The 12080-nt window shown below is 36.5% G+C and overlaps 3 protein-coding genes across 5 annotated transcripts in view; 2 read left to right on the top strand and 1 right to left on the bottom strand.

The window, feature by feature from the left end:
* Positions 1 to 660: 660 nt before the first annotated feature.
* LOC118274258 (mucin-17-like) overlaps positions 661 to 12080 on the top strand; it is a 19543-nt gene continuing 8123 nt past the window's right edge. Inside the window, 1 exon segment of the mRNA XM_035591700.2 lies at positions 661 to 1093. Within this exon segment, the coding sequence (XP_035447593.2) occupies positions 921 to 1093 (173 nt within the window). The 5' untranslated portion in view covers positions 661 to 920.
* On the top strand, positions 4739 to 10361 carry LOC118274404 (mucin-17-like). The gene has a single exon (XM_050705221.1). The coding sequence runs from the start codon at positions 4870 to 4872 to the stop codon at positions 9175 to 9177; it is 4308 nt and encodes a 1435-aa protein (XP_050561178.1). The 5' UTR covers positions 4739 to 4869; the 3' UTR covers positions 9178 to 10361.
* LOC118274261 (synaptic vesicle glycoprotein 2B) overlaps positions 10417 to 12080 on the bottom strand; it is a 54737-nt gene continuing 53073 nt past the window's right edge. Inside the window, exons 9-11 of one of the 3 annotated variants that reach the window (XM_050705259.1) lie at positions 11726 to 11988; positions 11481 to 11640; positions 10417 to 11290 (exon numbers count right to left, since the gene is read on the bottom strand). In XM_050705259.1, coding sequence (XP_050561216.1) covers positions 11107 to 11290; positions 11481 to 11640; positions 11726 to 11988 — 607 coding nt within the window. In that variant the 3' untranslated portion in view covers positions 10417 to 11106. The remainder of the gene's footprint in view (positions 11291 to 11480; positions 11641 to 11725; positions 11989 to 12080) is intronic. The other 2 variants (XM_050705265.1, XM_050705260.1) reach the window with 2 other exon arrangements.

Here is a 12080-nt window from a genome sequence, read left to right on the forward strand (position 1 = left end):
ATAATTAAGACCACATGTGTTTTAATACATACTAGTATAAAAAATAACATATTAAACTCTTTTAATAGTAAAACTGGTCAGTGCATGAAGGAAGTGTAATTTTTATGCCTGTGCACAGAATACTAGCCTGGGACTATTCCGAATGTAAAATACAGCACTATTATTCCTGAATGGAAATCAAACTCGACTAAACATGTAGTTCGTTTATTCGAGTATATTTTGTTTACTTGACTAATCTCTTCAAATGTATCGAATAAACTAAAATTTGTTAATTGCCTATATAAAAAAGATGGTTCTAGATTGAAATAAATATGGACATAACACCTCACCTAATTATGAGTTTTTAGAAAATATTTACAGATTGGCAATCGTACATCGCAGCAACTTGCAAGTTTAAAAATAACATTTACAAAAACGGTTGTCTATTCTTATGTAACACTGGCAACTCTGATTTTTTTATGTCAGTGTTGGTATCTGCTGACGCTGACCAATTTGTACATTTCCGGTACTTACGTTTTTATTCTTTTTTAATAAAATTACATATAAAATCAAATATATAGACTTTTAATGCAGTCAAAAAGAATATTATTTGATTATAAATTCTTTTTGTTTTACTTCTTCATGTATTTATCTTTAATTGCATCTTTTCCTTCTATCAATGCTACCAACATACGTACGAAGTAAAATAATTTCGTACGCAGTCGGTGATATTTACAACTAATATTTTGCTACTGTTTTGACAAATAAAAGACAAATTCTTACATTTTCTTTTTGTTGAAGGTACGGTCGATTTATTCAGTGATTAATGTTTGATGTATGAGTTGTTTTGAAGAAAATGTTGTAAAAACTGTTGCACTCGGCATCCAGTGTCTACTTGACAAAATATGGTCGTGCGTTTTGCCTGAACATAATAAGTGGTGATGTGTGAAAACACTGATGTTAGTTATTTGGACGGGGAGGTGGTATGGGTTAAGCTTGGATCCTGCTGGTGGCCAGGCGAGGTGGTCGGTCCTGAGAAGCTGCCACCAGATGTCCTGCCTTCATTTCGGAAGCCACCTATAGCCGTTGTGAAGTTCTTCCAGGAGGATACATAGTAAGTTTGCAAATATTATAACCTGGAACAGTACATCGTGACAGAATGTTAGTTCATCAGTACTATGTAGTATAACCAGAACTGTAGTTTCTTTGTTCAATTTGCTATGATGATGATATGTACATAATTATGGTAGTTAGGGCGCCGTCTAGGCATTCTGGAAGGTCATTATTTAAATGTTATTTTTTTTGGGATTCATAATGTTCTATCCAATGAGATTTTCCTTCTTAAACATATTGTTAATTAGAATGTTATGATAAATGTTGCAATCTTTGTTTTGTTACTAATAAACTAAGTATAAAAAGTAAATTCTAATAAAATGGGAAAATCCAGATATTGATTTCCCTTAATGGAACATTATTGTGGTTTATGCAAATGTACCTAATATTAAACAGCAGTACTATGTATTGTGTCTACATAATTATAATAATTAAACAAATATCTTTTGCTGCCTTACAATCTATTCAGTTAAATAGTTGTGCGTCTAATTAATATACTATTATAAGTTTATCAATATGACAACCATAAATGAAAATTTTCTTTCCTGTTGTTAAAATAGTTCCATGTGGTATTTTTAGTGATAAAGAAAGTGTTTTCATTCAACGGCAGTCTCATGCCATACTCGCTATACACCTAACTTTTCAGCACAACTTAATTGGTGATAAATGGTGTTATTGTTTTTACAAATAACCTACTGAATATGGTTTTTATACATCTACATTATAAAGAAAGCTAGATATTGTGGCATTTTCTTAATGATTACTCTGAGAATCGCTCAGAGGTCACAGTCTCCTTTGAAATCCAGATATTGTTAAAAAAAAGGTTAAAAGACCACAATAGCTAAATCTGGAAATAATAATTATGGTTAATATAATATTTTAGCATTGGTATAAAATAAACTTTGGTTATTAACCAAATTATAGCATGTGGGAGTTTAACAGAAAAATCAGTATCGTAAAGAACTTGTACTTTATAACATACTAAAAAGTGACATCTTTTGTTCTCTGTAAGATATAAATTACTACAAATAGAATCATATTATCATAATATTATTCTAATTTTGCTGTAGTCTACTTTTAAATTCTTTGTTTTAATGAAACATTGTTGGTGGTATTATTCTAGTTCAGATTACAAGTTTTAATAATTTGCCTGTAGTTTCGATTACTAGAGAGAATAGGATTTTTGAAGATACATGATACATCAAAATTCTTCTTTCATAACCAATTTTAAAGATAGATAGTATAGGTTATGGAGACTAGATATCATCTGAGTTATAAATACAAAATATTGGTTAGGAGACATAGTCTAATTAGAATCATGTTAAATACGGTAATGTTGACAGGGTACGGTAACCTGATGGATTGAAACAATGATTCAAATGTTTTTGCTGCTTTTGTGTTCCTAAAAATTTTACATAGTATAGCATAAACCCTGGAATAAAAAAATAACCTGCTGAATTAAGCTCCTCCTTATTGGAAAGACGGCAAAAAAAACTGCATATTATGCTTACAGCTCTGGTTTCTGGCCTTTGGTCAGCAGTGGCCACTTATTGATGATATTGATGTTGAGTTCTTTCCAGTTTAGTCTACTCCATATTATTAGGTTTCTTACTTAATTCATCATTACCTGTTTATTTATATAAATAATTGTTATCTCTTGTTTCCAGTGAATATGTGAAAAATGCCAGTTCAATTTTCAAATATGAATGCAGTCGCAAAAATGAATTCATCAACAAAGGCCTGTGTAAGTACTTTTAATGTTTTACAAAGATGATTTTTATTTATAACACATACTCTGAATACTAAAATTATTCTTATCATCTTCAGATATGTTTAGAACGAAACGCGGGCATATGGAGAAGTTTCCAGAAGACGTAATCCGGGCTGAGACCGCAGTTGGTGGTGATATAGAAATTCTAACAAGAGATGAGTTCCAAGAAAAGAAAAAAGAAAGCTATGCAGGCATATTTGGTGACCCTCAGAAGAAAACTCCGGGCTCTGGTAAGAAAGGTAAATTGCTGTCACAGAATTCATTATTGTATCTTATTTGTCTATTACTAGAGTCCTTATTATCATTTTTTATATTTTTTGTTTCCAGGCAGGGGTGGTCGAGGGAGATCTGCCGAACCATCTAGGATTTCAACACCTTTCAGAAAGGTATTTGTGTCACTATTAATAGTTTAAAACTTTAAATATTAGGTGATGACAATTGAAAATTATATTTATGGTGTTACTTATTGTTACAGGGTAAAGAAAAAGTCGATTACAAAGTACACATACTAGTACAAGGCTCGAAACCAAGCTCTGATGATACACCCTCTACAGAAACTACTGAACCTATACCCTCTACTAGTGCTGAGCCAGTATCAGATAATAAAGACGAAACACGGCTGGGTAGTGAAGAACGTGAGGAAGAAGAAAAAGAGAAAGTAGAAGAACCAGTACCATCATGTTCAACTCCCACTGCTTCTACATCAGCTGCACCAAGCACACCAAGTGTATCTAGCTCTGGGATATACTCCTGCCACGCATGTCCGTTCACAACAGTACGTTTAAATGTCTTAATTTTACACAGTAAAACACACAGTGTTTCGTTTACACCTTACACACCATCACCAGTAAGAAAAAAACTTCCCGTAAAATCATCAAGCAAATCAACTCCAGAAATAAGCAAAACACCAAAGGCTCGTAAACCACGAAAAGAAAAAACTGTTAAAGAACCTAAAAAGTCACCACCAAGTACTACTAAAAAACGAACGGCAGATGTTGAAACGAATAATGTTGAAAGTGTTGAAACTAAAAAGGTGAAAACTGATGAGGAAATTAAGAGCAGTCTTTTGGCTGACTGGGACGATGGAGACGAAGAATCTAATGATGAATCCACTACTGTTATGGCTGAGTCACCTGAAGTGCCAGAAGCCACAGAATCACCAGCAGTGCCAACTTCGGCGGAACTATCCAGTGTACCGTTAATGCCTGAACTGTCATCACCTACTGAAAAGAAATTAAATAGTTCCCCTTCAAGTGACAAACCAGACCCTTCAAGTGATTCTAAATATGAGTTTTGCGAAGATGAAGATTGGCCACTGGAAGTGGATGGAGGTCGTAAAATACCCAGAGTCAAGAATCCGAAACGTAAGGAAGATTCAAAGAGCCTAAGTGTAGACGACGATGAAATGGCCAGAGAAGTAGCAGAATTACTCAATAAGACTACTGTTCCCGAATTACCGTCGGCTCCCGAACCCTTAAAAGTCGAGGAAAATTTTCCTGAGCCTTCCATCGTAAAATCTCCCGACAAACAAGAAAGTTCGCCTGAAAAAGCTGAAAAGCCGCCTGTTGAAACACCTCCGACTAAAGCAATTTTTAAGACGAAAACATTTTTTCGAAGTAGACATTCTAGAAGCCAAGATGCAATTGGAAAATATGTCGCAGAACAATTAAATGCAGTTGAAAGAATGGATATATCTGAAAATGATATTAATGGTGCAGAAGTTGTTTCTTCGCCTGAGGCTAGAGAATCTCCTCCAATTGAGCATGTGAAAGTTGCTCGTTTAGCGCCCAAAATTCAACTTAAGAAAATGAAAGCTGAACTTCGCGAAAAAGAAAAAGGTAATTTCGAGAATTTCGGAGACATTTCAGATTTTAGACAATTCACCGACATGGGCTGTTCCTAGTAAAGTCAGCCCACAATCTATTAAATCACCTACTCTGACAGAAAAAGGAAATAGACAACTACATGATGTTCTATATCCTACACAGGAAATAAAACCTGTTAATATGGATATACCTGAACCTGTTAAAAGTTCTATAAACCGAACAGATTTCACAGATAATATTACACACAGACCTGAAACTACAGGATTCACAAATACTATTAAACCAGAAGATGATAATGATGATAGGATAAGCAAATTCGAAAATGTTGAAGAAGCTATACTGGACCAGGCTTCAAATAAAGTTGAAATACAAACCACAAGTTACGCTGAAGACTATGGAGATGACAGAGTTGAAACAGGGTCAATCAATGAAGAGACAAGAATTGTAATTGAAATGGAACCAGAGCCAGATAAAGATCACACTGATGAAGTAGCACTTGACAAATCCCACGATACAGACATGGTCATGAAATCTGAAAATATAGAAGTAACAGTGACAGAAGAAGAAGTACTTGATGAAATGGCGGGTGAAGATGACAATTTGAAAGAGGTTAAAGACAATAACTTGGATCAAGGGCTTATTGAAGAAGTAACAACTTCTGTGCCCGAGGTTAAGTTCCCTGTGAGAAGTGATCAAAAATCTTACCAACCATATATGAATGAATCTACAGCGTCAGCAGTAGACGCTTTATTGAGCGTATCTAGAGAAGCCGACAGAGTGACGAGGGTTATCAGCGATGATCCGCCAGAAGATCTGTTTGAAGATGATAATAAGGACAACAGTGGAACTAACCAAGAACACAGTTTCAATGAAGGTCTTTTAGATAACAGTGATAGTGTCGTAAAGTACGAGGAGCCAGTGGAATTGATTCCAGATGATCATAGCAAGGTGTTAAATAATGACTTCAAAACAAATGAAGATAATTCTGTAGGCACAGAAGATAATATTGATTTACCAGAGGGAAGTAATGTAGCATCTCTTAACGATATCGATGACCAAACAAAGACAGAAATGAATGTTGATGTTACTGACAGTGCGGGCAATATTGTGGAAAGTATTCCATCTGAATCTGACCTACAAATAGCTGAAACTCTAATTAATTTACCATCCATTCAAAGCAAAACAACTAGCAGTATAAAGCCAGATAAACCAATTCCCGATGAGATCATGCAGGAAGATATTGTTCCTGAGGAAATGGTTGTGGAAGACAAACCTATCGAATCTATTGTAGAACCTGAATCAATACTTCATCAACAGAAATCTCTATTAATTTCTAACAACGAAAATATTATGCGTTTTGAAACAGAACAAGAGAAAAGTGAAAACTTAAACGCTGCTCAATCACTGGTCCAAATGTCAGAAACAATTGACCACAAAATTAATATGGATCATAACTTATCTACTAGTGTAAACAATAATAAGGAAATTTCCGAAAAGGGTGTTTTCAGTGTAAAACAAAATAATGGCTTGGATGGCATGCACAACACTGTAGAGCAAAAATTAACTCTCAAATCTAAAGATAGCAACATTGAAAACACCAATGGTAAAAGTACTAAAATAGAAACTTCATCTTCAAGGTTATTAAAAATTCTAGAAGAGCCGAGTGCGAAGTTTAGTACCAATAAACCTATGCCTACCAAGACCATCATTACAGGGAAAGAGAAAATATTGAACTTTGACGTAGCAAAAACGTCTTTCAAAAGTAAAACTGATTCACCTAAACAGAAAATAATTATTCGAAGGACGACTCCAAGCAAAAACCTAATAAACAATATGTCTGAAATAACAACACCAGACAAAATTATTCTGTCACGTAGTAACAACGCAGCGCCGGACGGTTCTGTACAAACATATACCATTCAGACGTCAGAGCCGCCAGCCGACGCTAACACAATTATAATACAACAAAAGATTAGGAAAATTGCAAAACCACCTGCAAAGATACAAAAGATTAAACCAGCAAACTCACTGATACCCACTCTAAATGAAACGTCAAAAATAATCAACGATGCAGCCCCTGACGATGCTATGTTTGATATTAACTCAATGCCTATTGTATTATCTGAAGATCTACTAACTCCCGAAAGTATTGAGAAAATGCCCATCGTAATGTCTGACGGTAACATTATAACTCACACACCGAATCCGCCAAAACTTGTGAAGACAAAACAAGCTATAGAAAGTGAAAAAATTGGCATAAGTGCAACCTCTAATAAATCTGAAATGAAAACTCTATTAATGAATCCTGTCAGTGATGGTAATAAAATTAGCACCCCGAATATTCTATCAAAATCTTCAAAATTACGAGGGGCAAAACCTATGTTAGTAATTGATAAGACTACAGGTAAACAGAAAATTATAATGACGAAAGGTGAGACTAGTATCAAAGAAGTCAAACAAGCACCAACCCTAATACAGTCAGTTCAGCAGAATACTGGCAAGGCCGAGAAATTCATAATTTTACCTACTCCAAACTCACCACGCCCTGGCAGGACACAAAAGATTGTAATAGATCCTCAAACAGGCAAAGCTCATGTGCTTGTAGCAAAGGGATCCGAACCTCAAATAACTGCTACGGACAATAAACCGGTTTCGGCGAAATTAATTCCGTCTTCGACCGACAATAGCAGTCCTGGAAATACCGTAATGATCATAACTAACGCTCAAGGTGCGCAGTCTAGAATAGTCCTCACTCCAGAACACGAGAAGATGCTATTTCCAAAGAAACAACAATCTAATGTATCTCAATTGAAAACTATAACTCATAGGATCTCAACCAATCCAGGTGTTGTTACTCAAAAATCCTTAGTTACATCATTAACATCGACAAAAACTCAAAATGTCGCACCTGCAAAGACTCAGACCAGGATTGTGCCGAAACAAAAAAGTGCAATAATTACATCAAAAGGCCAATTGATTGTCGGTGGGAGAGTCGCCACTACTACGCAAAATATAGCGCCCATGCCGGAAATTAGACCTGTACCCAAGCGAATAATCGCATCAGAACCCAAAAAACTAGTTCAAACAATTCAGAAGTCATCTTCAGAACCATTAATATTCTTACAACAAAAATCTGGTGCAGTCATGCAACTTACAGCAGCACAATTCGAACATTTGCAAAGGACTGGGCAAATTGTACAGAAAACTACTACACCTATACAGGATAATAAAGTTCTTGTACAAAAAACGATAACTATTTCGCCGAATGAGACAGGAGCGCCTACAGTACACAAACAGAGAGTACGTAAGACGATATCCGAATCACCAACGCCAGCTAAGAAAATGAAACAACAAGAAATAGCTATAGCACCTGCACCCGCGCCTTTGTCTTCGATTCCTCCTGCCTTGACTCCTCTGAGCAACAATGCACCTAATGTGCCATCTGTATCTAACACAGTATCCATTGGTACTACGAATACTTATTCTGATTTTGATAACTTCGAAGAACTTTTACCGTCGACTGCCATCGTCCGACAACAACAGCCAGAGCCAGTTAGCACTGTGACTCAGCCAGAACCACCCGCCGCCGCCCCGCCTGCTGGCCTAGGCGACAGTCAACTGCTGGCAGTACCAGGGGAACACTTTGGCGGCCCTGTAGGTTCATTCTATCTTTGCATTGAAGAGAATGGCACTTTGACTCCTGTTGACAATCGACCTCTAGTCCTAGATAATAATCAACTAGTTCCTATGCATGCAGAACCCTTACCCGTATTATCAACACAACCCGAGCGTAGAGACATTCTTGAGGCGGCTTTAGCTAATAGTGATGTTTTTCATGCGGATACAACAAGAGACGAGGCCCCAGATTTCCGTGATTTGAATGCAAATGTATCAGTTCATTGTCGTGTATCTGAGACTAGTACGACATTAAATCAGCCCATTATGACTCCTGTTGAGGTACCTACTAAAGTAGACAGTGAACCTGCCATTCCTTCCAATTTAGAGGATGGTCTCGCAGTAATCGGTGTCACCCCTCCGACAGTGCCGACTTCACTAGAATTACCTATTACTGTGACAGACCCTAGGATAGCACCTGCAAAAACGACAGATCCTCTGAGCAACAATAACTATGGGTCTGGAGTATCTTTGCTACCGTCACCTAATACGGAAATGACTTATGTAACCACAGAGGAAACAGATGTGCCAATGGGTGGCCCTATTTCAATGCCATTGCTAACGGAAGAAGAATCTGTCGGGAAATCCATGCCAATATTGACAGACGACATAGCAGAGAGAACTGTTTCTTCAGTAGACTCAGCAGTTGGATCTCCATCCTCCATTGATGTCCGGGAGTCGGAAACTGAAGATGGTGGTCAGTGGACTCGCCGGCTGCTTACTCCTGGCTCGGACATTTCAGAAGCGTCAGCTGAGATCCCCTTGCAGCCGGCCATACAATTGTCGGTTAGTGAACTGTCTCGCCACAGTTAAGAGGGATGCCTTCGTCTTTTCTCTTTCGTAAATAATATTTCTCAAATCTCCACGAAACTATGATTAAGTAATGTAAATGTGTTGTGTCAATACAATCTAAAACTCTTGTATGCTTAATTAACTACATTTTTTTATTTGCATTGATACATGTGCACGCTGAAGTCGGCAAACCTAATTAGCTACATTAATGTATTGAAGATCTTTTTGCTTGAAAGAATGTGAAGTTTTAAAATACATTATACTTAATGTTGACAATTGAAGTACATTCAGCAGTTAATATATTTGAATACAATGAAATTGTAATGCATTCTGTATTAGATTTGAGAAATGTTATAGCACAAACGGAGGAGAAGGGATGATTGCGATACCTCGCGACCAGTCGAACATAACATCACTTATTGTCATTGATGTTCTTAGAATTTTATTTATTTGTGCCTATTTCATAACTTGTCATGTTACTAGTGCAATAGATTATTATTTAAACTTGTTTCATTGTTCGATCTTGGCGTTTTAAATCTATATTTTATGTAATAGGAATATTTTTATCTGTTGTGGAACATTTTGAACGAGTATAATATAAATGGTGCCGCTATTATCTGAGAATGATTGTGAGCGTTCGAAACGCATACAGAGACATGATTGTGTAAATATCTAGTTATAGAAAGCAAAATTGAAGAAACAAACTGTTTGGGCTGGACTTGTCATATAAAACAATTAAGTATAATGCAATACTGCATACAATATTTAGGTTAAGGATTTACGATTGTAAATTTAAATTGAATTATGATATTTGTTGGATCGTATGTGTAATATATAAAAAAGTAGTTATATATTATTTTTGTAACGTCTAGCGAGGTTGGAGTACGTGTAACGCTGTCGCAGACCTGTACATGGAAGTGCTGTTAAGTTATCGTGAATTATGTTCACCAGTGGACAAGTAATGTTGAAGTATAAGAGAGATTTGTGAATGCGGCCGTCGACCGTCAGTTAAACAGGATACATTTCTTATATCAATAATGTAGGGTTAATATTAAGTACAATATTGTTGAAGTAATTTTTAAACATAATGTCAAAAGCACTTATTGGTTTGTTTGAGTGATCTATGTAAAATCTAGATCAGACTATACAATGGAGTCTTTAGTAATAACTTCTGTGTAGTTTTATTAAATAAATTTTAATCAACAGCTTGTTGTTATTTTGTCATTATTGGAGGCGCCCATGAAATAAAACAGCACAGAATAACTTTGATGATTTACTCATTCCTTTTTCAGGTGACACTTACTTATTAAAATAAAACTAAGGCACTGAAATGAATTTAGGAAAATATATTGCATTGTAATCAATAAGGTGTTTCATGGTTACGAAAAAATGCACTTATATACAATGCAGTTTGGATACAAACTTTATTATATCACAACTCGTGTTTTATAATTTTACTACGTACTACACAACTACAAACTACGATAACAATGGTAATTTATAAATTCGTAATATTAAAATAGTTGCAATAATTACAACATGGTAATGAAATGAATCTTAGCCTATAATACTTTATCCAATAAAAGATCTGATGCAAAACTTTAGTCTGTTTTAACAATTTCAAACAAATATATAACGTAATAAGTTATAACAACCTACAACAGTCAATTGCTTTATTTACTAGGAATATGTATCGTTCGTACTTTCATTTAGTTCATAAATAAACTCTTTAAGTTAATATAAAACTATTGTACAAATATGTAAAAAACTAGTTACATCAATGATCTTTCGATGAGATTATCTTAACATTATGTTATATATCACATGGCAGGCCAAAGTTACTCAAACAAAATGCCATTTGAGTCTTCTTAGAGATTGACATTACAAATAAAAGTTTGTACGGCAAGAAAAAGTCGAGTGTGGTGGCATTCTGTATGAGCGGTGGCGATGTTAGGAGAGGGCCTGCCGCGTGGTGTTGGGCAGGAAGAGGCACATGAGGCCGCCGCTGGCCAGCAGCACGGCCACGATGAACGTGGGCGCCGGGCAGTACGTGTCCAGCAGCGCCGCGATCACCACGTTGCCGATGATGCCGCCCAACCGGGCCGCCACCATCGACACCGCTACACCGGTAGCACTGTAAACAAAATACTTATTAATGCATGCTATTATCGTAATTTTGTAAACACCGTTTACTCTGAAGGCTATCGATTTTACAACGGTCACTAGATAGCGCTGATGTAGAGTGAGGTCTCGTATATTCAATCACTTCTAGTACTAGCGCCTCTAGCGGCGAATTTAGGATTCAACGTTGTAAATAATCTTACCGCAAGTTAGTAGGGAAGACTTCTGTGATGAGACAGTCGAGTGACGCGTTACCGCAGGATATCACCGAACTGAAGATGGCGCTAACGATTAAGTTGTTTGTCTTATTGTACACGAAGTACATAGCGGCTGAACACAACCCAGCTGAGAATGTTGCGAACACTGGAATGATAGAAAAAAGGAGTTAGGCATGTCATTACATAGGATAGAAGAAATTACAAAAAATATCTATTTAAAATGTGCTTACCAAGGAAGAACTTCCTTCCGAGTCTGTCCATACCAAGTACGGCAAATATGTTAGATGGAATAGCAGCAGCTACAGTGATCAGCGAATCCATGAATACATCAGAATTTATGTGAGCGTCGCACTGTGCTGCCGTCGAATGTGTTCCGAATTGTGTGACGTACTCAGTCACCATGCAAATGTCAGCCTCCGCGTTGTCGTGCGTCCGGGACCATTCGTCGAAACGGTTGAACATCTCTGGGAACCACATCATGAGGCCGTAGTACCTGCAGAAAAAAAATATGTTAGGCTAGGGGTAGTAAAGAGGAGTAGGTACACCAAGTATCTATAATACCCGGGCAAAAATTGGCTTGGTATG

Source organism: Spodoptera frugiperda, chromosome 3 (genome assembly GCF_023101765.2).
Source record: "Spodoptera frugiperda isolate SF20-4 chromosome 3, AGI-APGP_CSIRO_Sfru_2.0, whole genome shotgun sequence".
Classification (NCBI taxonomy): Eukaryota; Metazoa; Arthropoda; class Insecta; order Lepidoptera; family Noctuidae; genus Spodoptera; species Spodoptera frugiperda.